Consider the following 25986-nt stretch of genomic DNA (forward strand, 5'->3'; position numbering starts at 1 on the left):
GTTAAAAAACAGAACCACACTGTGATCTAGCAATTGCACTACTAGGTATTTACCCAAAGAATACAAAAACACTAACCCAAAGTGATACATGCACTCTTTGTTTAGAGCAGCATTATTTACAATAGCCTACATATGGAAACAGCCCAAGTGTCAATGTCAACAGATTAATGAATAGATAAAGAAGATGTGAGATACCTATATCTATCTATCTATCTATCTATCTATCTATCTATCTATCTATCTATAAAATGGAATATTATTTGGCCATAAAAAAGAATGAAATCTTGCCATTTGCAATGACATGGATGGAGCTAAGTCGGTCAGAAAGATAAATACCATATAATTTCATTCACACATGGGATTTAAGAAAAAAACAATAAGAAAGGCGGTGGGGGGGGGGGGTCAAGAAACAGACTCTTAATTATAGAGAACAAACTGATGGTTACCAGAAGGGAGGGGAGTGGAGGGGGGTGGATTGACAGGTGATGAGGACTGCTGTGATGAGCACCGGGTAATGTATGGAAGGACTGAATCACTATATTGTCCACCTGAAGCTAACATATCACTGTATGTTAACTAACTAGAATTAAAATAAAAACTAAATGAAACGAAACTACAATCCAAAATAAAAAAAATGAAAGCAGAGTTGAGTGCTGGGAGAGAGGACAGAATTTTCCTGGGTCTAAATTCAGAACAACTCTGAGATACTTGTTTTGAAGGGAGAATGACAGAGTGTCTGGGTGGCTCAGTCAGTTAAGTGTCTGCCTTTGGTGCAGGTCAGGATCTCAGGGTGGTGGGGTCGAGCCCCTCATTGGGCTCCCTGCTCAGCAGGGAGTCTGCTTCTCCCTCTCCTTCTGCTCCTTTCCCCTGATCATGCTCTCTCTCTCTTTCTCTCTCTCCCTCTCAAATAAATAAAATCTTTTTTTTTTTTAATGAAGGGGGAACGACTAACCCAGCTTGAGTTGGGTTTCTATAACTTTTTCTTTAGAAAGCTTGGACAAGGTGGAGGTCAGTCTGTTGGAATTTTATTTCTTCTGATTTATTCTATTTGAGCAACAGCATTAAATATAAATGACGAACCCAGCCCTAAAATGGCCCCAATAATTCTGACCTCTCAGTAGTCACAATCTGCTGTAATCCCATCCTCTCGGGCTTGGCCTGACCCAGTGACTCTCTTATAATGAACAGAAAGCAAGAGTGATGGGTTGTTAGTTCCAAGATTAAGTTACCATGAGACTGTGGCTTTTGCTTGCCCTTTCTCATCCCCTTTCGGCTCACTTGCTCTGAGGAAAACCAGCTGCCAAGTTTGAGCTACTTAGTGGAGAGACCCACGTGGGAAAAACTGATGTCTCCAACTAACAGCCAGCAAGGACCTGAGATCACAGTCACATAAGTAAGCGTGGAAGGGAGTCTTCCCCCCAGCCCAGCCTTGAGATGACTACAGCCTGGGTCTAAACCTTGATCACAGCTTTGTGGGACACAGTGAGCCCAAGCACTGAGCTAGGCTGCACCAAGACTTCCAACTCACAGGAATTATAATATAATAAATGTTTTCTGTTTTAAGCTGCTATATTTTGGGGTAATTTGTCATGCTGCAATAGATAACTATTAGAATGGAATTCTATTACTATTAGTAATTCTATAACTAATAGAATGGAATTAACCCCAGATAGATTAACAATAAAATACTTATTCTTTGCCTTTTTGTTATGTTTCCCATGACAGCTCTCAATTTATAAAAAGTACTTTATAGGACATTAAAAATGCACTGCCGATATTTTCAAGTGCACAGCATAATTCTACTAAGTTGATACAATTCTGTTTCTGAAGGGTAAGATTCTTTAAGGGACTGACAGTTGAAATTCCATTCTGGTAGAGGCCAGTCAACAAATACACGTGTACTTGCTCCGTTCCAGGCACAGGAAGATAAAGGGGACAGGGGAGCCTGTTTCAAAGGGCTCAAGTCCATTCGGGAAAGTAGAAAAGCCCAAAAGAATTGGAAACAGATGAATCAAGAGGAGTACCACTCTTGCTGTTTGTGTGACAATGAACAAGCTGTTTTAATTTTCCAGGACTTTTTTTCTCCTCGCCTATAAAATGGGGAATAACAATAATAACAGCTGATTTATCAATTTACAAGATTGTTGGAAGGGCCACAAAGTAAAATGTGTATCAAAAGCACTGTAAAATTCTAAAATAAAATAAAACTATAATTATTGCAATGCTTATTATCAGGCTAATAGCATATAGGTTGTACTACAGAAATAGCTAAGAACCACTCATAATAAATTTGCTGTTTACTGGCATGTGACATTTCTTTTCTATTAGCCATCTAAATATGCCCTTGAATTTGAAATTTGCACTCCAAAGGTTGTTCAGTCTCTATTCTTTTCAAAACCATGCAATATAAATTACTTTTCTGTTGAATTTAAACCTCTCATAATTTCATTTTAATTTATTTTCTGTGAGAAAATAGTTATTGTAATGGTTTAAAGAAAACTTGAATGAAAATTACAAAGAACATGAAAACTCTAATCATTTTGGTCAATTAAAAACTGTGGTAAGCAAAAAAGTTTCTGCCCTATAAAAAAGAATTCTCTTTGATGTTAAATTTAAACAATGTTTGGAGCTATCATTTAGAATCAACTAAATGTTCTCATTACCTCCATTGCCTTTCTTCACTAACTTCCTCTGATATACTTTGTGATTTATTAAATCAACATTTTAAAGTGAAAAACACTTTATTTTTCGTATTTTCAATATGTTCAGTTCATTATTCTAATCGAAATTGCCAGTCCATTAATAAAAATGCATAGGCAAGAATAATTGATTCCATTTTATAGAAAGATATCAACAATAAACAGCTTTGGACTGAGCAATCAATGGTTATTGAATTCTAGACCCCAAGCTAATATTTCCAGCTACACAGGTCCTTGGGACTCGAGCTGCCCACTTTGCTTTTAATGAACAAGGTCAAAATCATGAATTGAAAATACTATGACACTAATAAAATATTTTACCTCAGAAGAATTTTAGCCTCGAGGCGTCATAAACTGCCAAGGATCTTTCTAGTAGGCCTAAATATTAATATATACATCAAAGTTGAAGATAGATATGTCCCTTGGAATCCACTATTCCAGTTGTCTACAGTTTGGTGTGAAATAAAATAAAATTAAACATTTATTAAGTTCCAACTATGGGCTAGCCTAAGTGGAGTGGGAATACAAAGATGAAGTATGAAGTGGACGAGGTAGATAAAATATGAAAAACTCAGACAAGCTGAAATGAGGAATGGTTTTGAGCTTCCTATTTTAGACTTTTCAGAGGACAATGGCTTTAAAAGAGAGAAGGAAGGTGGATCGAACCTGTTTGGGGTGGGAGATAAGGTGTGGACTTCTTGCTTAGGAAATGTTGAAACCTGAGAGGATAGACTATCCAGATGAGAGTCGGCGGTAGGGATCTAGCGCTCATTCAGGAATTGGAAACTACAAAGAAGAAGGAGGCACAGGTTTCCCAGGAAGAGCTCACAGATGGAGAAGGCAAAAAGCCAGGACTGAACTCCGGGAATTCAAGAGTAAAAGGGGAAAGAAGTAAGGAGAAGGTGGGCAAACAGGGAGAGAAGAACAAGGATGAAGATGGGTCATAGAAGCCAAGCCACAAGAGACTCAAAAGCCAAGATGATGACCAACGTTACAGAAAGATCAACAATATTAACAACATTTTAAGGAGCACCAGACCTACATTCAGGAGATTTCTGGTAATCTTCACCGCATCGCTTTTAGTGGAGTCGCTGGTGTGGAATCTGGAGGACACGAGATATTGTTCCATCAGCCTACTGTTAACCAAGCACCTTCTTTGTACTTTGGGATGGAAATGTGCAGCCTGTATATATACAGAATCCTTTTTCTTTCTTTCTTTCTTTCTTTCTTTCTTTCTTTCTTTCTTTCTTTCTTTCTTCTCTTCTCTTCTCTTCTCTTCTCTTCTCTTCTCTTCTCTTCTCTTCTCTCTCTTCTCTTTTTTAAAGATTTTATTTATTTATTCATGAGAAACACACACAGAGAGAGGCAGAGACACAGGCAGAGGGAGATGAAGGCTCCCTGCAAGGAGCCTGATGCAGGACTCAGTCCCAGGACCCAGGGGGTTACCACCTGAGCCAAGGCAGACGCTCAACCGCTGAGCCAACCAGGTGTCCCTAGAATGCTTTCTAATAGATATTTGAGAGGGGATGGGGGAGCAGAGAACTTGGAAATAGTCTGTAACCCAGTTGAAAGTGTATTTAAGGAGGGGAAGAGCAGGTTTGGAATTCAGAAGACAGGTAAGATTTGGGAATAACAACTGCTCAGGGAAAGTGAAAGGGAACAACAGGGATCAAGGCAAAGACTGATGACCAGTGTTGAAAGCCCAGTCGAGGCTGGCACTCACGGTCCGTAACACCGCCAACCCCCACGCTGCATGGTCTTTTTCTTCCAGGAATGTCAGTAGGCTTGGAGCAGGAGTATAGACCACAGATGGTTTGGTGACACTAAGGCCAAGCACTGGCAGGCACATGAGGCAGAAGCCCTGGGGAGACCAGCTCTTGAGGGGCCTGGAGATTAAGCAGGGAAGTGGACACTCCAGGAAAGAATGAGAAGTCAGCAACATTCTGACAAGTGGGAAGGACAGGTGGGAACCAAAGGCCATGGAAATATGGCAGACTCAAATTCTTAACATTCAGATCTGACGGTGAGAGACAGGTGGAAAGCTGGGATTTTAAGAGATTTCTGAGAAGAGAAAGATACAAAAATAGAGAGAGAAAACCTGCTAAAATTAAAAATTACCAAGTGTCTTAACAGAGGAAGAGAACGGATTTTACATTTTGAAAAGTGATACACATCACTGTTTTTTTTCTCCAGACAACTTAAAATTTACACTTTGCTCTTAACATTACGTAATTCCAGGTAGTATCAGACCATTTCTAGAGTTTGACGTTCCATTTCAGATCTAGAGACCCTTGTTGGGTTAAGAAAGTACTGTAATTTCTAATTATTTGGGAAACTTGCAACTTTAAGAAGGAAAAAATAAAATAAAAAAACAGAACGTTTCCAAATGAGAAGAATAAATAGCTAATTGTCTGAGACAATTACAAAACTCCAAGTAAGACACTTTCAAAGTGAAGTTCAAACTGGATAATATAAATGATATAACCTGACACTAAATGTTCCTTGATCACTGCTGTCAGGAATTGGAATAATATTCACTCTTAAAATTTATACTTTATAGTAAATAATTTCACTCGAGAAATATTTCCCATCAGCCAATTATTTTATTTGGCAGGAGGGATATGATTCATGTGCAACTTGGTAATAGAGAACATAAATAAAATTAATTCCTATATCCTTTTCCAATTCTCATGAGTTCAGGGATTTATTTGGAACCTGTAAGAGAACTCTGGCTTTTTATGACAGATTTATGCCCATATTCACATTTTTGTTCATTCAGCTGCGCTGGTTTTGTACAGTTTAACTTTCAATAATTTTTTAAAAGATTTTATTTATTTATTCATGAGAGACAGAGAGAGAGGCAGAGACATGGGCAGAGGGAGAAGCAGGCTCTCTGCAAGGAACCCAATGCAGGACTCGATCTTGGGTCCCTGTGTCACAACCTGAGCTGAAGGCAGGCGCTCAACCACTGAGCCACCCAGGTGTCCCTAACTTTTAATAATTTGAGTTTTAGGTATCACAGACAACAACATGCATTCACATTCAAATATTCGGATGGCCAGATATCTATATTCCTCTTGCTCAACTTCCATGTTGCTGAGGGAGAGTGAACAAGGCTTAATCTAGATCTCTACCCTAGACTAATTTGTTTGCTCATCTTGGTGATAATAAATTTTCTTCCAATCTAAATATGTGGTGAATATACATTAATTCCTAATTTCAAATTTAGGGAGAGACACACACACAGACACACACACCACAAAGTTATACTAGAACGTAAAGCAAATTGTCCTGTTCAAAGTATATTTGAGTTCAAAAGAACTGAATGAAGAGGATGGAGAAGAAAATTTATTTCAGAACAAAAAAATGGTTAAGTCATAACAGCAGTTGCTTTTGCTACTTTTTCCACCTTTGGAGACAAGGAATTATATCCAAGATGACTCCGGAGTTCAACCACCTGTCAGAAGGGCCAAGTTCCCATCCTGACTGTATCCTTGAATCGCAAAATAAGGGAGGAAGGAACACAGCACAGCAGTTGGGAGATATGATGTGCTTACAGCTCTCAGCATACAGTATGTGCTTAATGAATATCTGGTAATAAGATCTAACAGCTCAGATAATTGCATGACACTGGGAAAGTTAATTAGGCTCGTTTGGCCCCGGTTTTATGGAAAATAAGGATGATAATATCTGTCTCGCAAAATTGTGAGAATTAAATGAGTTAATGCTTGTAAAGTACTTAGCACAGATCCCAGCACGCACTAAACTCAGAAGACTGCATTCACAAGTGTTTTGAAAAAAAAAAAACAAGGCAGGTCTATGCAATTTTATAAAATATAAACACTTCCCTTCCAATTCTGTTTTCTTGCATTTGGATTCTCTAAAACAAACAAACAAAAAAAAAAAACAAAAAAAAAATCCGTTGCTAGAGCTGGATTCTCTTATGCTACTGGGGAGGCATGAGGGTGAGGGACAGTATCAGAATTATGGATATGGCACCCACAAAGTCTTACAGCCAAAGAGTGCTGTTTGCTAAACCTCCTCCTTATTTCAGATACATGAATAGTGGTATAAAGAAATGAGGCCGGTTTCCGTGGGTGGCTCATGAGAATCAGTCTCCACAAATATTCAAGCAAGAAACGTCTATGAACTGCCCAGAGAGCATCAAGGCGGCCAGGCACTGTCCCAGGTGCTGGAATATAAAGCTGCCTGTGTGGCACCCACAGGAGAGACGCACATAATAGTAATCACACAACAAGAGAGTAAGTGAGGCCATACACCAAGCACCCACATCTGACCCTTGGGATTGGGGTAGGGTGGAAAGCTTCACACGGAGGCAATCTTTGAAGAGATGGGAAGGGTTTGAGGGAAGGTAAGATTGAGAATACACTAAATTCACAGAGCTAATCCTTATGCCAGCATTCTTAGCTGAGTGCAATCCTGAGTTATATTTTTTTCCCTCTCTCTGAGCCTTGAAAAAAACAATTACTGAGCAAAATTACTATGCTGTTAAGGATAATAATCGTATGCAAAATCAGAAAGCTGGATTGGAAGATCCCAATACGTTTTCTTAGATGTAAGATTCCTCTCAGGCCTGAACATCTTCCAAATGGTCCTAAAACACCATGACACAAAAGCTGGGGGTTTTTAAGAATGAAAGAGGTACTTGCCCCTATAAATCAGGAAAATTTGGCACTGACAGATAAAACCAGACATCAACAACAGTTCTCAGGTGCTGGGGATCCCCCAACTCGATGTCAAAAATGAAAGGCCACTGTGAATCCATAAAGTGGACATTTATAACCAACTGCTGAGCACCTGTATTTGAAAATTTGACATCTGCTCCCTTAAAAAGTAATCATGATTCCAGGCAGGGTAACATGTACTGAGCAAAGTATTTTCAAAGTATAAGTTTGTGTTTATGCCTTCAAAGTACTTGCAGAACTGAATTCTTTCCACATGCCGATCACAGTTTACAAACACAAGTGTTAACCCAACTGTAATTGTTCATAAAACTCTCCACTGCAGCTATTGTGTTAACCTACATTCAATTTTTAGAATCAGCAAGATGGCCACTCTTGGCTTCATATTCTATACTGCTTGTATTTGACATGTGCCTAGTTTTATCTCAAAAATGAGGCTTCACAAATCAAATGTTATTTTCCACACCTGCAAATTCATGAATCACATACCAACAACAGCAGAAGAGCAACATGAAAACTAAGACCAACTCAGCAGTAATCAGAAGCACCTGTTTTCACAAAATGCAGGCCACTGCACTGAACATTTTAAAAGTTTATTAGTTAGATGCATCTGAAAAGTGATTCAGACATTTATCAGAAAACAAAAAGATTTTTAATATCGCATTGAATTTATCTAATATTCTGAATCATATTTAACAAACAGTAACTGACCGAGAAAACAGCTTAACATCCCAACAAGCAAAGTAACATTTCCCTGGTTATCTATTGCTAGTAAAATAATAAACAACAGAAACCTAAGGGGTCCATTTGTCTATAAAGCACAGATAATGGCGACGCTGGGGGCTGTAACCTGAAAGACCACGGACAACTTTGTTCACTCTCTGGAAAAGAATTTCCCTAACATAATTTTCCCCCCACATGCACAAGCCATTGGCAGGCTCCGTAATGTATAGGGTATGGATGTATTATTAAAGTATATTTCTGTCCTACAGAAAAAGAATAAAAAGCTACAAAAAACAATCACACATTTTAGTATTCTCTGATTACATGGCAAGCACATTTTTAGCTTAAAAGCTATGCTCCATACATAGTTAGAAGCCAAGTGTAAAAAAATAAAAAAGAAAAAAAAGAAAAAGACCATGACACATTTTTACCATTATACAGGTAAAATAAACCATTTTCTCATTCCTCCAAAATACCACTGCCATTCAAGCAACCCATGGCGGTAGCTGACTAAGACAGGAGACCTACACATGAATGACATCTGCATCTCTATCTTTTTCGGCAAGATAAAAGTTTTCTCCAATAAGTTTCTCCAAAAGTTTTCTCCTTTGGCAACAGCCACATTTTACCTGTCAGTGAAATACTGCAGAGACCTTGACGGTCAGGTCTGGCTTGAAATCTACATTTTCCTAAAAAGAAAGGCATACGGAATTCCAAATCACTCATTTTGCAAATAAACTTCCAGGGAATAGTCCATTCAGCAGATGTCAATACAACAAGTATTATATTAAAAAGAATAAGTACATTTCTAACTCTAGAGGGTTTCATGCCCTAGCCTTCAATCCAGATTGCCACACAGTGACTCTGTCTCTTCAAAAAAGGGTCAGCTCAAACATCTAGTTTTCAAAGAAGGATCACTTTGGCTAAAACACTCGCCCTTCAACACTTTCTTCTGTAACTTTGATCTCATTTTCTTCATTGCACCTAGCACTGATTTTTATTTTCTATTTCCCTATTAGATTTCTGTTTACAATAGGGCAAAGATCATCTGTGTCTTCTGTACCACTCTCTCTCCAGCACCTAGAATGATGCCCGACCTGTGGTGGGTGTCATCAAGTATTGGCTGAATGAATAAAACCTATGAAATGCTTATTCTAAATTGAATCTTCGTAAACAGGACAGGGTAGAAAAGTACAGAAGAAAATTTGAGAATGTTATCATATATTTGAAACATTACTAATTACTAATAATTTACCTAGCCATAATCTCATAATACTTTGGAATCTGTTCAGTTTCTAGAACAGAGATCTTTGAAGGTTCAGAATATTAACTGAAATTCAACTCAGTTTCTACGTATCAATAGGCCTAATTGCTAATATTTAATTTAAATCCACACATTCAAAAAAAACTCAGTTCTATAGGTTCAGTGTTTCAGAAAAGTGTTTTGGCTCTAAGCTTACATAATAGTTGAGATACTGGGATAGAACTTTAACACTTCAAATAAAAAAACATATAATCAATTCTATTATATATTCTAAAATACCACTGGAAATATTTCCCTCTGGCATCATGGTGAATCACTCTGTATTCCATTTTTTATCATTTTTTTTTTCTGAGTTGGTACTTAAATCTTCTTGACTGAGCTAATGCATAGACTTTCCACGGTAAAGAAAAGAACTCTGACTACCTGTTTGGGAGCTATTAAACAACAACAAAACTCCACACCTACTCATTTTAAGCACCTATCCTTCTATATTAAAAATAAATTTGGGGGCAGCCCCGGTGGCACAGCGGTTTAGCGCCACCTGCAGCCTAGGGCGTGATCCTGAAGACCCTAGATCGAGTCCCACATCAGGCTCTCTGCATGGTGCCTGCTTGTCTCTCTGCCTATCTCTTTCTCTGTGTCTCTATGAATGAATAAATAAATAATTTTAAAAAATAAAAATAAATTTGGGATGCCTGGGTGGCTCCGCGGTTGAGTACCTGCCTTCGGCCCAGGGCATGATCCTGGAGTCCTGGGATCGAGTCCCACATCAGGCTTCCGGCATGGAGCCTTCTTCTCTTTCTCTCTTTCTCTCTCTCTCTCTCTCTCTCTCTCTGTGTGTGTGTGTGTGTGTGTGTGTGTCTCATGAATAAATAAATAAAATCTTTTAAAAAAATTAAAAAACATATTTAATGATGTTTAAAAGTAAGGTTACGGAGTTATGCATTCATCACCAGTCTCATTTTCAGGACATTTTCATCATCCCATAAAGAAACCTTGTGCCTATTTGCATCATTACATGGTCTGTAGAGTCTAGCTTTTTCCATTGAGTATATTTTTGAGGTTCTTCCATGTAGTGACATATACTAGTCTCCTGTCTTTCTAAACTTTGAAGTAGTGTTATCTAAATGTACATGAGTAACAAATCCACCCTTTGAATCCTAACATTTATTTGGAGCTCCATTTCCCTTTGCACAATCACCTTTCATTTAATCTTGTATATCATCATTACAAGAAATTAGTCAAATGCACAGTCCATCCAGTACTTATTACAAATTCCCTTAAGGTATCTTCTATCTGTTGAAACTCTCTTACCTCATCAGAACTGCATGTTTAATCAGTTTTCCTGGTTTGGCCCCAAGAATAGTCAGCTTAAAGTTGAGTCAAAAGACTCCTCTTGCCTAGTCCCCTGATTTACCCATCAAATCTACTTACACATCTCCCAAGTCTCTTGAGCCCTATCCCCTCTCCACAAACCCAACCTCCACATTTCTAGCTACCTCCTAAGAATCCTACTTGGATATCTTCTTGGCAACTCAAACTCAGTATGTAGAATATATTCCTTCTGTTCATACCGATGATAATTCCCCACAACTGCTATATCTGTCCTTTTATTTATGTCTTTCCCTCTAATCCCTTGTATACTCTAATACCACACTAATCTTCCTAAAGTACAGCTCTTTCCTGGTTATACCTTTACGGAAAAACCTACAATATTGTCCCAGTGCCTACACAATGAATTTAAGCTTCTTAGTCTGCCATTCATAACTACCCAACATGCTTTACTTAATATCTTTATGAATAAGGCTTTCTTCCACTAACATTTACTAAGTGCCCACTATGTGTCAAGCACTAAATGCTGTATTATGTCATTTAATTCACAATAACCCTAAAAGGTGGGTAGTTATTGACTCAATTTCACAGATGAGGAAACTCAGGCACAGACTGATTTACCTGTCAAGGTCGCATATCTATTAAGAGAGAGCGTCAAGATTCCAACTTAAGTATTCTCATCCAGGTCCCACATCCTTAGCCAGCAGGATATAGCTGTCTCTACAGAAACAGATGTCACCTTAAAGAAGAGGTGTTATTTTGGATCTCACAAATACCTATACAAGGGCTGTGTGTGCACACACACACATATATGCATGCACATACCTGTAGCTTTTGGGGGCATCTCACTGTCCTGTACTTGATACTCTACAGCACCTTGTTTCAGGGCACATGCTGATAAGAAATAATTGTCTTGTATGTATCCAAACCTCCTTTTATGCAGCTGTAGATACTGGTAGAAGAATTCTGGTGAGATGTGGATGGGGAAGTCGTGTGAATCTCCAAAACAAGATTAAATTCTGAACTGAGAGCGAGGGCAGAAACTGTTAAACACACTGTGGTTATACTGCTAAGAAGTCTGCTCAAATTTGCTCACAGGCTCTTTCCTTCCTCCACCCGCTTTGGCTGTGCACTGCATGAGACACGCAGCTCTGCTGACTAGACCTGTCATGGATTCCTCTATCAGGGTCTTTAACACTAGGCCTGGGTGTGTAATGCCCTCATTTTGCAAATAAGAAACTGAAGAAGCATAGAGTTCCAAATGATTCGTCTGAAGTCACATAGCTCCTTTATATGAAAATTACGTTCTTGGAGGGTAGGAACTTTAATTTAAAAGCCTAGTTTTCATCTCTGCACTTATTTCTATCAAATAAAAATAACCAAATAACGATATTTTCCAAATTTAAAAAATTACCCACACTTTGGAGAGACCTCAAGGACTGGGATTGGTAGCCACAGAACTCTGAGGGGGTCTTTTGACCTTTTCCAGCGCCATCTCCTTTGCATGTTGACTTGACTCTCTCTTATTCCTGACTGTTTTTTACTATGTGGTAGAGGGCATTGTCTTGATTTTGCAAACTCCCAGAGGAGCACTGATTGGCCCCATTGGTTTATACGTCTGTCGTCACATCAATCACCACAGCCAACAAAATGATATAATATGTCAGTTTTGATCAATCAGAGACGACTGAATTGGAGTGGAACAGAGGTATATTAAATATGAGGATTGTTCTTCCCAGGGAAAAAGAAGAGTTTCAGAGCATACAAATAATGTCCATACATCATGCAAACAGAAAACACTAGAATGTGTTTTTCATTAAAGGAATGGGCAGGTTTGGTGACATTTTAGAAGTAAACAAAAAAAAGGGGGGAGGGGAGAAAAAAATTACCACATGGATGTGGGCCCAATACAGAGCTCTTATGTGTTTGTATAGTTAAAACAAAAATAGCATTGAAGAAATTACTCACCTCCACATACCATATGTTACATTGATGAAAAACTAATATGAATAAAGAGGAGGCATGAAATCTTATTGCACATTAGATCTAATAGAATCTATACTTATTTAGGTCAGGAAAAAATTTTTTTAAAGATTTTACATATTTATTCATGAGAGACAGAGTGAGAGGCAGAGAGAGAGGCAGAGGGAGAAGCGGGCTCCATGCAGGGGGCCCGATGCAGGACTTGATCCTGGGACCCTGGGATCATGCCCTGAGCCACAGGCAGATGCTCAACCACTGAGTCACCCAGGCGTCCCACTGGGTCAAGAAAAAAAATTTAACCATATATTTGTGGGAATATGCAAACAACTTAACATATAATTCAGAACTTATTTAAAAGAGACATAGGTTTGAATAGTGACTTGCCTCCTTTGGAAGTAAATGTGTTCATACCAGAGTGAATTCACCAAGAGCTGGATATCCACACAGTAGGGATGCTGAGAAAGGACACAGGCTTCCCTAACTGAATTCCAAGATTCCTCTAATATTTTCTGATAGAGTTATGTCATTTTAAGTCTCCCAAAGGGATAATTATGGATAAAAGTGGCTGTATTTGCAAGCCACAGAGCAAATGAGAGGCGATACAGTTTATATTGTTCTTTGGTATTTGAATCACTGACAGTCACTGTCATTAACATCATCTACAAATACGCCATCATGTTAATTTGGCTTGCAATACTGTATTAGGAATAGTTTTTATTCAGGAGTTTAGTTTAAGATAAGGTGATCCATTGCTCAAAAGAATAAATCAACCTATGTGTGTGGGGGGAGGAGGAAATTAAGGCTTCTAATCCATGTGCACATGGATCCCAGGTCTTACATATCAGAAGAGCCATCAGAGAACTAAAAGGTGAGCATGGAATAATGGATGCAGGGCTAGACCCTATCAGGAGGTCCGCCTCCTAGTTCCACTTCTGAAAGATCACTGGGGCTTGCCTAAGTCATGTAACATGTTTGCACCTGAGTTTATTCATCTAAAAAAACACTCAAGATGGACGCGCATTAAGTCCCTTTCAACTTTATTTATTCCTTTAAATTATTCCATGTGGGAAACAATACAGCTTGAGATAATAAAGTTGATGACACGGAATACCCCAGACAAATGGAACATGGTAGCCAATCAATTTTCAACAAAACAACTGTACTAGAGATGGAAAGTAATTCTTAGAGAAGAAATATAAGCAGTAGAGTCATAAAACAAGCAAGTTCGCCCTGTTTCTATATAATCCATGTCTCTGCCGATTCATTGGGGATTTCTTGAGTCAGACTAAGTACAGCTAAGGTTTGATTCATCCAGTGTCTCACATCCAACCCTTGCCAGTTGGATGATCACTCTTTTTAACATAGAAATAAGTGGCTTTTATGCTCATAAACCTTGGGAAGGTAAGGATAACCTATGAAATATGCTGCATTCTTTCCTTTCCTTCCCCAGCTGTTCCTTTCCTCTGGATCCCCTGGCTGAGGAAGGTGACTTTCCTTTTGATTATGTGTTCAGTTTTTATATGCATTACATCAAGGATCAGCTATCTTTCCAAAGGACCTGGAAAAGTTCTCACTCTATCCTTTTGGTACGCTTATCAAAAAAAAAAAAAAAAAAAAAAGAATCCTAATTAGATGTCAATTCCAGGAAGTAGAGTGGATGTGATTACTGAACTTACAAATATATATAATAATATATAATTGTCATATATACTATTATGTATATCATATGTGATATATATATATGTATATATTATCAAAGGAACTAGTGAGAAAAAATTACTTGTACTAATTACCCATTCACTCCAATTCCTAAAATTTCTCACACTACAAGCAAGCACTACCAACAGCATTTCATCTCCAAGAAGAACAACACGGCATTTTTTCAATGAAATAAAAGGAAAAAAAAAGCCTCCCTCTTATAATACAGTTGAACATCTAGGCACTTGAAAGCCTGAACTCCCTAACTAAGGATTTTATTGCTTAATAAAGTAACTTTGCTAACAATGTTTTTATATACCCACGTCACAATCTTTTGCTCAGTATCTATTAGAACAGGCAAAATAAAATAAAATAAAACAAAATAAAATACAATGCAATTTGTAAATACAAATGACCTTTTCTCAAAAGGTCTAAACCATAGTCTTGTTCCGTCCTTTCTCGGGTTTCTCTGAACTGGCCTCCATGGGAAAGGTGAGTAGACCCGAGCAGCTTCTCCACATAGCTTTTCTCCTGCCTCAGTGAGTCAGGATGAAAACCTTGGGTACCATGGAAGAGCTCCTTTGCCTAAATCAGTGCCATTACTGGATGCAAAAGGTGCTGGAGCCAGAAGGAAAAGTGACTCATGTACCTTTCATATGCATATGAGAGAAACATTCCTCCTTCCCAAGTAATTCAGTAACCCTCCCCTTCCCTACATAGGCCATGGCAGGTGGGGATTTCTATCACAGATATGAGCAGTGCTAAGAGCATGTTTATAAAACGTACATTATCTGCTTTATAATTTGAATATTATCTAGTGTGGTTAAATAAAAAATATATATTATGATAGAGCCAGAGGGTTTATTTTTCGTATGACACATTAGTCAAAATATAATATGCCAGACCCTGTAAAGGGGCATTGCTATAACAGTATTTAGTGAAAAACAAATAAAAGCACCAAATACAATAAAACTGAATTTCAGGATCCTTTTCTAGCTTTTCATTACATTCAGTTTATGAATCAGTATTGGGATCGATGCAAGTTTTTCTTAAGGAAAAAATACCAAATGAGTCATCCATGTGAGATTTCAGAGCAAATGGTGCTTCTTGGCAGATACGATAAAAGATGAAGTCTAAGATTTACCAATATGTTCAGAATTTCATAGGTATAAACATTCTTCAAAACTGCTTAATATTCAATGATAGATTACTGTCTTAAAGGAATAGGAATCTCCCTACTGATAATTCCTGCCAGAAAAATAATTCCCACCAGACACCCAGGTGAATTTTTTCATTGAAATCCCAGTTAAATCCTTCAGCCGATACCTTCATATAAATTGTTTCAGAACTAAAACAAAGCTTAAAATCCTATAGCTCTCAAACTTGAAAAATCTCAAGAAATAAAGCCACCTCTTGTCACATTTTGGGAAACAAAAACCCACGAAAGTTTGGGGATTTGCCCAAAGCATCTGTCTTGATTATTTAAACTCTAACTCGAGAATTGTGGAAAGATAGATGAGTAATGAAAGCAGAATTTAAAAAAAATCAAATATGGTCATCTCATGCACAGTGATATACATCAAGTACATATAGAATCTGGGAATATATAAAATCAATCATCATTGCCATCATTGCTAAAACTTGGTTTTGATAGAGTTATCGAAAAATCATCCATTTTTAGAATAATTTCTCTTCCGCAGCATCAGACCCTAGTGACATTTTAATTAAGGCTTTGACATTTCATGAGACTACAAACTGTGTTACATTTAAGATGAAGGAAAGGATGGAGGGACTGTAATTGGAACCTACAACAGAAGAGACATTATTTAGGATAAAGTCAAGTATCAGTGAGCACTTGAGAATGTACTAAAGAAAAAGCAGACTTAGTGGAGAGTTTTCTATGACAGTTTTTCTAGCTCGATCTTCCACTATTATATGTCTAGAGTCCTGGTGTTAATCTGAACCACTAGATAAACTGACAAGACAGAGAGTTAAGTTTATTTCAAGAAAAAAAAAAAGATACAGGGAGAAAAATAAGAATGACTCTTCTGGTTTATCAACAGCACCATTAACTAAAATGTGAATGTCCTCAGTAAATTCCACTAAGTTTTGAGCCTTAAAGCAAATAGTTTTTCTAAGCCATCCAGGGAAACACAGGGCATTGCAAATTATGCCAAAGACTAATTAAAATAGATACACTGTAGATGTAATTGAATTCAACCATATTGCCCATTTGAGAGGATTAGTTTTAAGGATTAGTCTTAGCCTTTAATACATTTCTACAGCTGTAAAATATAAGTGGATGTCTTCCCTACACAATTCAAACAGGCCCCTGAAACTGAAGCCAAAAGATACACTGCGAGGTCATTATATTATATGACATGTCTTCTTGAAAAGCCCTGGCTCTGTGACATTTGATGAAATGTCAAATCCCATGTGCGTGAGTCCACTGAGACACGTTCTGTTTATTATGTAGCAGTTGGAAGCTGGTGAACAGCAACATGCATCTAACTCCACAAAGTTAAATATTACATAACGGGTGTTTTCAGATAAGGCACAGGGGAAAACATGTTGGTTATGTATCTAAAGCAATTGACTTTCGACGTTTAGCATCTTATTCTTAGCATGACCTTTACAAATCAGGTTAAGACACGATTCTCTAAAAGTTACTGCACTTGATGTATAAAGACTAATGCTTTAGCTATATATCCAAACCCTAATTTGAGGGTATTTCTTAGATACCTTCATAAATATTTCTCCTTACAGGCATATACTGTAAACTAATAAAGTATTTATTTTGTTTTAAAATTCTTACCAAAACTAGTAGGATACAGACATTTGAGAAATATTACTTGATTCTATTTGCACAAGCACATCCCAGTACACACCGAGAAAGGTGTGAATTTGACTCAACATACATTGGTTGTGTGAAATTTGTACAACGGACACCTACAATGTAATTAAAAGTCCCTAAACTTCTCTCTTTTTTTTTTTTCCAGTCTCCAAGTTTTCAAATTATGCCTGGAAGCAGATAGTATTTTTTGACGAATACTATCACATGAATATAAATTAAATTTTTAAGTATATTATGGAAACTAGGTTTAGGAAACACACTGTCACTACATTAGAACAGAATATTAACATAAAAGCATTATAAAAGAGAAACATCGCAAAAACGCAGGGATTACTCTGTAAAAGCAACACAGCCATATCATTCCAGCAAATGTCAAAGAATTATATTTTTTCATTATTATGTTATTGCCACCACATGACTCTTCAATCCTCAACTTTCATCAATCACAACAGAATTTCTGGCATTAAAGCTAACTCTCATGGATTTCAATATCACAGAAACAGAATCTAAATTATTTATTAGCCAACACTTAGAGGTTGCAAATGGGGATATATTCATGAATACACATCAAAAGGCCAGAAAGAATTGGAACTGAAACATGAGTTTATAAAGATCCCTATTCGAGAAGATAAAAAATAACTTTTAATTTCGTAAATGTAGAGTATATGTAACTGTCAGTTAGTTTCCCACATTTAGGGCACTTCATGAATGCAGTGATGTCTGCATGTAGCAGCTTTCTCTCTGTACCCTGAGGCGTTTCTGGGCATTGGGAATCCATTGGGACGAGTCTAAATCTCATCAGGAACTTACAGCACTGATAAGTATGAGAATGATTCTGGGTCTCTGCTGTTTATCAGCTAATTTACAAATGTCTCAATACGGATATATTGTTTTATTCTACAGGTATCACTGCTTCCAGCTACGGTGAAAAAGTGTTCCCTTAATTTAATAATTAAATGATGAACACGCATCAGAGAGAATCATTTAAACTTCCTTCTACCAATCTGACACCCCGGATTAATCACACATACACGTCTGGAAGTCTGTATCAGGAACAACTAATCCCCAACATCCACTTGAAGGCCAACAACTGTGGGTTCCCAAGAAGCTCATCTCCTCTGCTGGGGATGGAAAAAACAACCAACCAACCCTGTTAATCAGAAACAACGACAGCAGAACACAGTCTAACCACCCCATTGCCCTGCAAGATACTTTTCCGAATGGTTCACTAAGATGATAACATAATGGATTAATCGCACCTCGACTACTGCCCAGGCTTGGAACTGGCTGGACCGGTTATGCTGTGGACATGCTGCGGGATCGCTGTTCCTGCAAACCGACCGAGCAAAATGTTAGCACTTCGGTACTTACAGACTGCTCACAGACAACACCATCTGGGGAACCTTTTGCATGTAAGATCGCAGCTCCAGACAAGGTTTAGGGATAGCCGGGCGCTGGGGAAGGAACAGGAGGGTGGAGGCAAGCGCTTACTTCGAAAATGCTCCGAAGCGTAATAGTAGACGTCCTCATAGCCCTCGTGGTAATCCTCTTCTGGTCGGTACTTTTTCCCCTTCCTCCTCCTCGATCTCCTTATCTGCCTGACAAAGCCCAGGAAGCGCTCCATCGCTGCCGCGCGGCGCAGCGGGCTCAGCGGGCTCAGCGGGCTCAGCGGGCTCAGCGGGCTCAGCGCGCACCGCCCCGGGCCGCAGCCGCAGCCGCAGCCGCAGCCGAGCAGCCGCGGGGCCGGGGCGCGCCCCCTCCCCCTACACCCCTGCTTCCCGGCCGACGGGGTCGCCTTCCAACCTGCCTTCTTGGCCCAACCAACCGTCAGGTGTGCAATTTACATGAACACGGAAAGGGCAAGAGACAGAGGGAAAGTGAGATCGCGGGAGACCTGGAAAAAAAAAAAAAACCCAAAAACAAAACACAGCAAAGCTCTGCACTTCAAACAGCTTCGAAACGAAACGACAAAGTTCAACAAGACAGTTGGCGTAGGAAGCGACAGGAGTCCGGGCCCCCAGGTTGTCCCCCCATCCTCCATCCTCCATCCCTCCCCCCCGCCCCCCCCACCCTACGCTCCCCGGGCGCAGGGGCGGGGGTGCGGGCGCTGCGAGGGGCGGGGAGTCGCGCACGTTGCCCGGGATGTCCCTCCACCCTCCACCCTCCATCCTCCATCCTCCACCACCCCCTGGGGGGGGGTGCGGACACAGGGGCGGGGGAGCGGGCGCTGCGAGGGGCGGGGAGTCGCGCACGTTGCCCGGGATGTCCCCCCATCCTCCATCCTCCATCCCCCCCCCGCCGGGGCTTCCCGGGATGTCCCCCCATCCTCCATACTCCATCCCCCCCCCGCCGGGGCTCCCCGGGATGTCCCCCCATCCTCCATACTCCATCCCCCCCCCGCCGGGGCTCCCCGGGATGTCCCCCCATCCTCCATCCTCCATTCCCCCCCTTCCCCGGGCACAGGGGCGGGGGTGCGGGCACTGCGAGAGCTGCAAGGGACGGGGAGTCGCGCACATTGCCCGGAATGTCCCCCCATCCTCCATCCTCCCCCCCCCCCCCCGCGTGGGGCTCCCCGCGCGCAGGGGCGGGGAGTTGCGCTCCTTGCTCCTGCACTGAGCCAAACCCGGAGACCCAAGCGGCTCCTGCTTACCTGCGGATCCCACTGCCCAACCCCGGCACCCTCGACGGCAAAAGCACCTGCTGGGGGGACTCCTCGGACAGAGGGGGCGGGGTGGGGGGCTCGGAGCAGAGTCCTCGACCTCGCGACCTCGCCGGCCCGGGGTGCGCCCCGCGGTCACCGGAGCAGCAGGACCGGGCTGGGCGGCCGCCTGCAGGTGCCAGGCTCAGCCTGGGCATCCCCGGCCCCCGGTGCTGTTTGAGCTCAGCATCAAAGTGCCCTGCCCAGAGAGGGCTTCTGGCAGGCTCAGTAAGGGCAAGCTATGGTCGGCGAATAAGGAAAACTGCAGGGCTTGGCTGTGTTGGGGGGGAGGATACAAGTAATCCCACTCTGCTTACTGCAAACTCGAGTATAAAGCGGAGTTGTTACACTTATTTTAAAAACATATGAAAAAAGATGCACTAAAGAGCCAATAAAATATGCCTGGTGAAGATGGAGAGAAGGGGAGAAGTATTTTTTTAAAAAGGCTTATACCCTGTTCATTCTTTGTCTCTGAAATCACCCTTTTTTTCTTTTTTGTTTTAAGTGCAACAATCAGAAACACTTCAGACTAGACGTAAGAGGTACTCTAAAGTCTAGACAGGTCAGCATTCATCGTGGATAATCTTTCTCCCTCTAGCTTCTTTCTTCGGGGTCTTTCTTTTCTTTTCTTTTCTTTTTTTAAGATTTTATTTATTTATTCATGAGAGACACACAGAGAGAGAGGGGGTCAGAGACACAGGCAGAGGGAGAAGCAGGCTCCATGCAGGGAGCCCCATGTGGGACTCGATCCTGGGATCCCCGGATCATGCCCTGGACCAAAGGCAGATGCTCAACCACTGAGCCACCCAGGGATCCCTCTTCAGATCTTTAAGTGAATGTGATTTTTTTGAACACCAGGAAAAATTCAGTTTGTTTATAATTAATAAACATGTCAGTCTTTCACCTACGAAACTAAAAGTATTCTTCAGCTCCATGTTCCCAGAAATGTAATTGTTTGGGAAAGCTTCTTACTATGTAAAAGTTGTTCAATATCTATGTACTATCAGTTTGTAGGGCCGTCCTAGAGGAAAGTTATTGTACTCTGCATTATCTGTAGCTAGATTCACAGGAGTTTGTCTCTCCTCTAGATTCAGACAGTTCTCTATTTGCAGATATTAATTGCTAATGACACAGTGGGGAGACACTCACAGAGGTAAATATTCACCAACCGAGAACACTTCACCTCTCAAATGTGTAAAGTGAGATTCAAGGGTTACATAAATTTCCCCTATTCCTCGAGATTTCCCACTTTTTATGCCGTATGAGTGAGTCTGTGAAGAGAAACACAAACTTAATGATGCTGACAAAAAGATACTATAAAATGTTTTATGAACATCTTCAAACAAAAAAAATCACTTGTCCGTAGGTTCCAAATCCTTTCTTTATTATTGTGACTCCCTCAACCAAAATAAACTAGAACAGTTAAATAGCACTGAACTAGAAATTTGAAGATCCAGAGTCTTAACCTTGAATAGGTGACTAAATAAATGACTTATCTGTTGGTGGTACATGGGTGGCTCGGTCGGTTAAGCAACCGAATCTTCATTTTGGTTCAGGTCATGATCTTGGGGTCATGAGATTGAGCCCTGCGTGGGGCTTTGAGCTCAGTGCTGAATTGGCTTGAGATTCTCTCTGCCTCTCCCGCCCCCCACTCGCCTGTGTACGCCCTCACTCTCTCAACAAATAAATAAAATCTTTTAAAAAATAATACATCATCGGTTCATTTAATCTTCCTAACAACACTGGTAATGAGACGATACCTCCAGTGAGGAAATAAGGTTCAAAGATGTTTTAGTGGTTTGTCCAAGGCCACAAAGGTAACACAGCCAAGCACCACCTAGTACCATGTATTTTTTCATACAGATTCAGAGATTATCTTGTCTATCTAAGAATTATTTGCACACAGTAATTCACTGTTTTCTATGCAAGTTTGCTATTGAAAATAGTTGTTGACTTCCATTTTCAATTGAGATTAACGTACATCCTGGTGTATATGTGACTAATTTGTCAAGTACACTTGTCCCCCAGAGATTATTCAGGCAACAAATTTTACCCAACTACTCCTGAATTATTACAACTCCTAAGTTGGTGGAGACCACATTATTTAAGTATTGTAGTTATGAGCTCCTAGTTGAATCTAAAAGGACTGATGTTATAGGACAGATGATGTTTTAATAGAGAGACTATCCTTTTTGCATAGACCAACTTCAAACGCTCCACTACAGTTTACAGATTGCTAATTTTAGTATTTAAAGAGACAGACATTCTAGAGCAGTGGTAATTAACCCTTTTTAAAAAACATTTTATTCATTTGAGAGAGCGCAAAAGCACCAGCAGGGGGAGGGACGGGGGAGAGGAAGAGCGAGAAGCAGACTAACCACTGAAAAGGGAGTCGGATCCCAGGACCCTGAGATTACTACCTGAGCCAAAGGCAGACACTTAACCAACTGAGCCACCCAGGCGCTCCAGCAACAGTTTTTGAATAAGAACCAATGCAAGGTAAAATGACCTACAAGCCAAACAGAAATTATGCTTTACCTTTCTATTATTTTCATACTTTCAAAGGAATTTATTTGGGAGGTAAGCATTTTGGTATCCGAGTATAACAAAATGTTCATAGAAGATGAGGTGTGATGGTGCTGGGGAAGAGTTTATAACTCAGCCATATTCTTGGAAGGGTAAGACAAAAGAAGGAACAGCCCTATTAAAACAATCCCAGGTGCATGGGAAGCAGGAATGGGGAATCTGCTATTTAAAGGCAGTGTACTTGGGTCACCGAGAATGAAAGAATGTGGCAGTGCACCACGTGAAGGATGGGGGGCCTGTGTGTATGTGTCACAACACAAAAGACGGACGGCAAGACACTTGCCTCCCTGCTTGAGGGGTGGTACAGATAGACAGGATCCTTTCTTCAATCTTCCTGGGTCCAACTTCTGAATTTTTCCCATCTGCTATCCTAACTCCTGCATGGTTAGCAATGGAGGACCAATCATAAATCTATCAGGACTTGTTATGGCACAGTAAGATAATACCCTACCACTGATGACAAATTAGTGAAGTTCACGTCCACTCAGTTAGTAGCACTACCGTTTCTGTAGAGAATTACCCATTTGTCCCATAGCACAAGCAGTGGTAAGTGGTGCTGTTCACCAACTGCTGCACTCTGTAATTGAAACACATGGAATAGTTTAGAAGTTGCAAATGGCAGTTCACAGAATAAGTACCTCCCACAAATAGGGACCATCTGGCTCACATATGCATATTTTTTGTTTTGTTTTCTTGTTTTCTGTTTTTAAACTGGGCCAATATCTAAAAGGCAGGGATTTCACAAATAAATCCAGTATTTTTTTTCTTGAACACTAGGGTCCCACATCGGGGTCCCTGCATGGAGCCTGCTTCTCTCTCTGCCTATGTCTCTGCCTCTGTGTGTCTCTCATAAATAAATAAATAAATAAATAAATAAATAAATAAATAAATCTTAAAAAAAAAAAAAAGAAGGAAAGAAAAAGAAAACACAAAAAATCTGGCAACTCGAGGCCTAATTCCAACATGGCAACTATTGATTAGAGCTGAGCAGTGGCTGCCACCCATAAATAAACATGGGCTTTCCACTTAGCCACAGTCTCCTCCCCTGAGCCCAATCCTCTCACTCAGTTACCACCGATACCTAGAGGCATTTACGTTCATGAACCATTTTGAGGTATTATCCTGACTACACTGTTCCAAAACACCAATTTCTTTAAATTTCACCTACATTTTCACGTAAAGAAAGCAGATTATTATCACAAATTGGTTTGAACTGAGCTAAATGTTCACTAAAGTATAAAATAAAAATTCTCAGAAAAAAACTTGTTCACAAGCGAAAAGAAAGTAGGTTGAATTATTCAACAAAATATGCTTCAACCAACAATAGCAAATACGTCAGAAAAAAAAAAAGCTAATGCTTTTTTTTTTTTTTCCCCTGGGAAGTAGGCAATTGCCTGAATAGCAGCTACATGGCTTCCATACACTTTTGAATAAGATTCTCCAACCCCTCTTAGGAAAAGAGAAATAGACCAACCATTGAGATTCAGTCTTCAATTCACAACCTTCCCTAGATCACTGATGAAGCAGCGACCATCCGTGTTTATTCAGATCGAGTGTTGGTTATAGTATTTTTTGAGTCGCACTATGGAAAATCTGGTCTCAAAGAAATCTTTGAGACCGTAAATCAATCTGGCCTTTTTAGACACCATGGTGTTTGCAGATGACGTCAAGAACTATGGCAGACTCCCTGCGGCCTTAGGGAAGACCCTCCACATGCCGAGGATGGCAGAGGAGGAAGAGAAATGGCCCCTGGTATTCTTTTTTTTTTTTAAATATTTTTTTTATTATTTTTATTTATTTATGATAGGAACACAGTGAGAGAGAGAGGCAGAGACACAGGCAGAGGGAGAAGCAGACTCCATGCACCGGAAGCCTGACGTGGGATTCGATCCCGGATCTCCAGGATCGCGCCCCGGGCCAAAGGCAGGCGCTAAACCGCTGTGCCACCCAGGGATCCTGGCCCCTGGTATTCTTAATCAGACCTTATCCGACCCAACATCCCTATGTCGGTAGCAAATGATTTATAATGTGCTCCTTTACTAGTCTAAATGAAAGTCATATAGCATGATGCATACATACATAATTTAAACACAACATCATCGTATATATTTAATCATATGTATTTGAACTAGTAAATCTGAGGGTACAGTTGCACCAGAAGATAGAGTTAGATCCTTACACCTACTTCTTTTTAAAAACTTTTTTAAACTGAGGTAGAGTTGACACACAATGTCATATAGTTTCAGGTGTATAACATAATGATTTCACAAGTGTACAGGTTATGCTCTGCTCACCACAAATGTGGCTACCATCTATTGCCATACGACGTTGTTAGATATTATTAACTATTTTCCTTGCACTCCACATTATATCCCTGTGTCTTTTTTATATTATAACTGGAATTTGTGCCTCTTAATCTCCTTCACCTACTTCATCCTTTTCACCAACCTCCCTCTCCTCTGCCCTGTAGCATCCATTTGTTCTCTGCAGTTATAGGTCTGTTTCTGCTTTTTATGTGTTTGTTTTGTTTTTTAGATTTCACATATAAATGAAATAATTTGGTATTTGTCTTTCTCTGTCTTTTTCGCTTGCCATAATGCCCTCTAGATCCATCCATGTTGTTCCAAATGTCAAGATCTCATCCTTTCTGAGTAATATATGGAATTGTTGAATCACTGTATTGCACACTTGAAACTAATAGAATTCTGTACGTTAACTACACTGGAATTAAAATAAAATTTAAAAATCAAATCTCAGCCTTTTTCATGGCTGAGTAAATTCCTGTGTGTGTGCGTGTGCATGCGCATGCACGCACATGTGCTGTGTACCTCACATCTTCTTTACCCATTTACTCATTGATGGACACTTGAGTTGCTTCCACATCTTGGCTATTATAAACAATGCAGCAATAAACATAGGGGTATACAAATCTTTTTTAATTAGTTTTTTTGCTTTCTTTGAGTGAATACCTAGAAGTGGAAATGTTGGATCAAATGGTAATTCTATTTCTAATTTTAAGAGGAACCTCCATACCATTTCCCACAGTAGCTGCACCAACTTACATTCCCATCAACAGTGCCCAAGGGTTTCTTTTTCTCCACATCCTTGTCAACACTTGTTATTTCTTTCCTTTTCCTTCTTTTTTTTTTTTAGTCACTCTGACAGCTATAAGGTCATTGTGGTCTTAATTTGCATTTCCCTGATGATTAGTGATGTTCAGCATCTTTTCACATGTCTGTGGGTCATCTGTATGTCTTCTCTGGAAAAAATGTCTATTCAGATTCTCTGCCCATTTTTAACTAGATTATTTGGGTTCTTCTGGGGTGAGTTTTTCAAGTTATTTATATATTTTGGATACTAACCCCTTATTGGTTCTATCACTTGCAAATGTCTTCTTTCATTCAGTAGTCTACTTTTTCACTTTGTTTATGGTTTCCTTCCTTCTT

The 25986-nt window shown here is 39.9% G+C and overlaps 1 protein-coding gene across 17 annotated transcripts in view; it reads right to left on the bottom strand.

Annotated features, from left to right (window-relative positions):
- Positions 1-25986, bottom strand: part of GRIP1 (glutamate receptor interacting protein 1) — a 656016-nt gene that overhangs the window by 364867 nt on the left and 265163 nt on the right. For 4 of the 17 annotated variants that reach the window (XM_072741914.1, XM_072741911.1, XM_072741904.1 and 1 more), the window contains exon 1: positions 18748-19141. The exons of 3 other annotated variants lie outside the window; for them this stretch is intronic. In XM_072741914.1, coding sequence (XP_072598015.1) covers positions 18748-18880 — 133 coding nt within the window. In that variant the 5' untranslated portion in view covers positions 18881-19141. Of the gene's footprint in view, positions 1-18515; positions 18586-18627; positions 19143-19906; positions 20292-25986 lie in introns of those variants that run through there. 10 more of the 17 variants (XM_072741921.1, XM_072741915.1, XM_072741907.1 and 7 more) reach the window with 7 other exon arrangements.

Source organism: Vulpes vulpes, chromosome 16 (genome assembly GCF_048418805.1).
Source record: "Vulpes vulpes isolate BD-2025 chromosome 16, VulVul3, whole genome shotgun sequence".
In the NCBI taxonomy this organism is placed as follows: Eukaryota; Metazoa; Chordata; class Mammalia; order Carnivora; family Canidae; genus Vulpes; species Vulpes vulpes.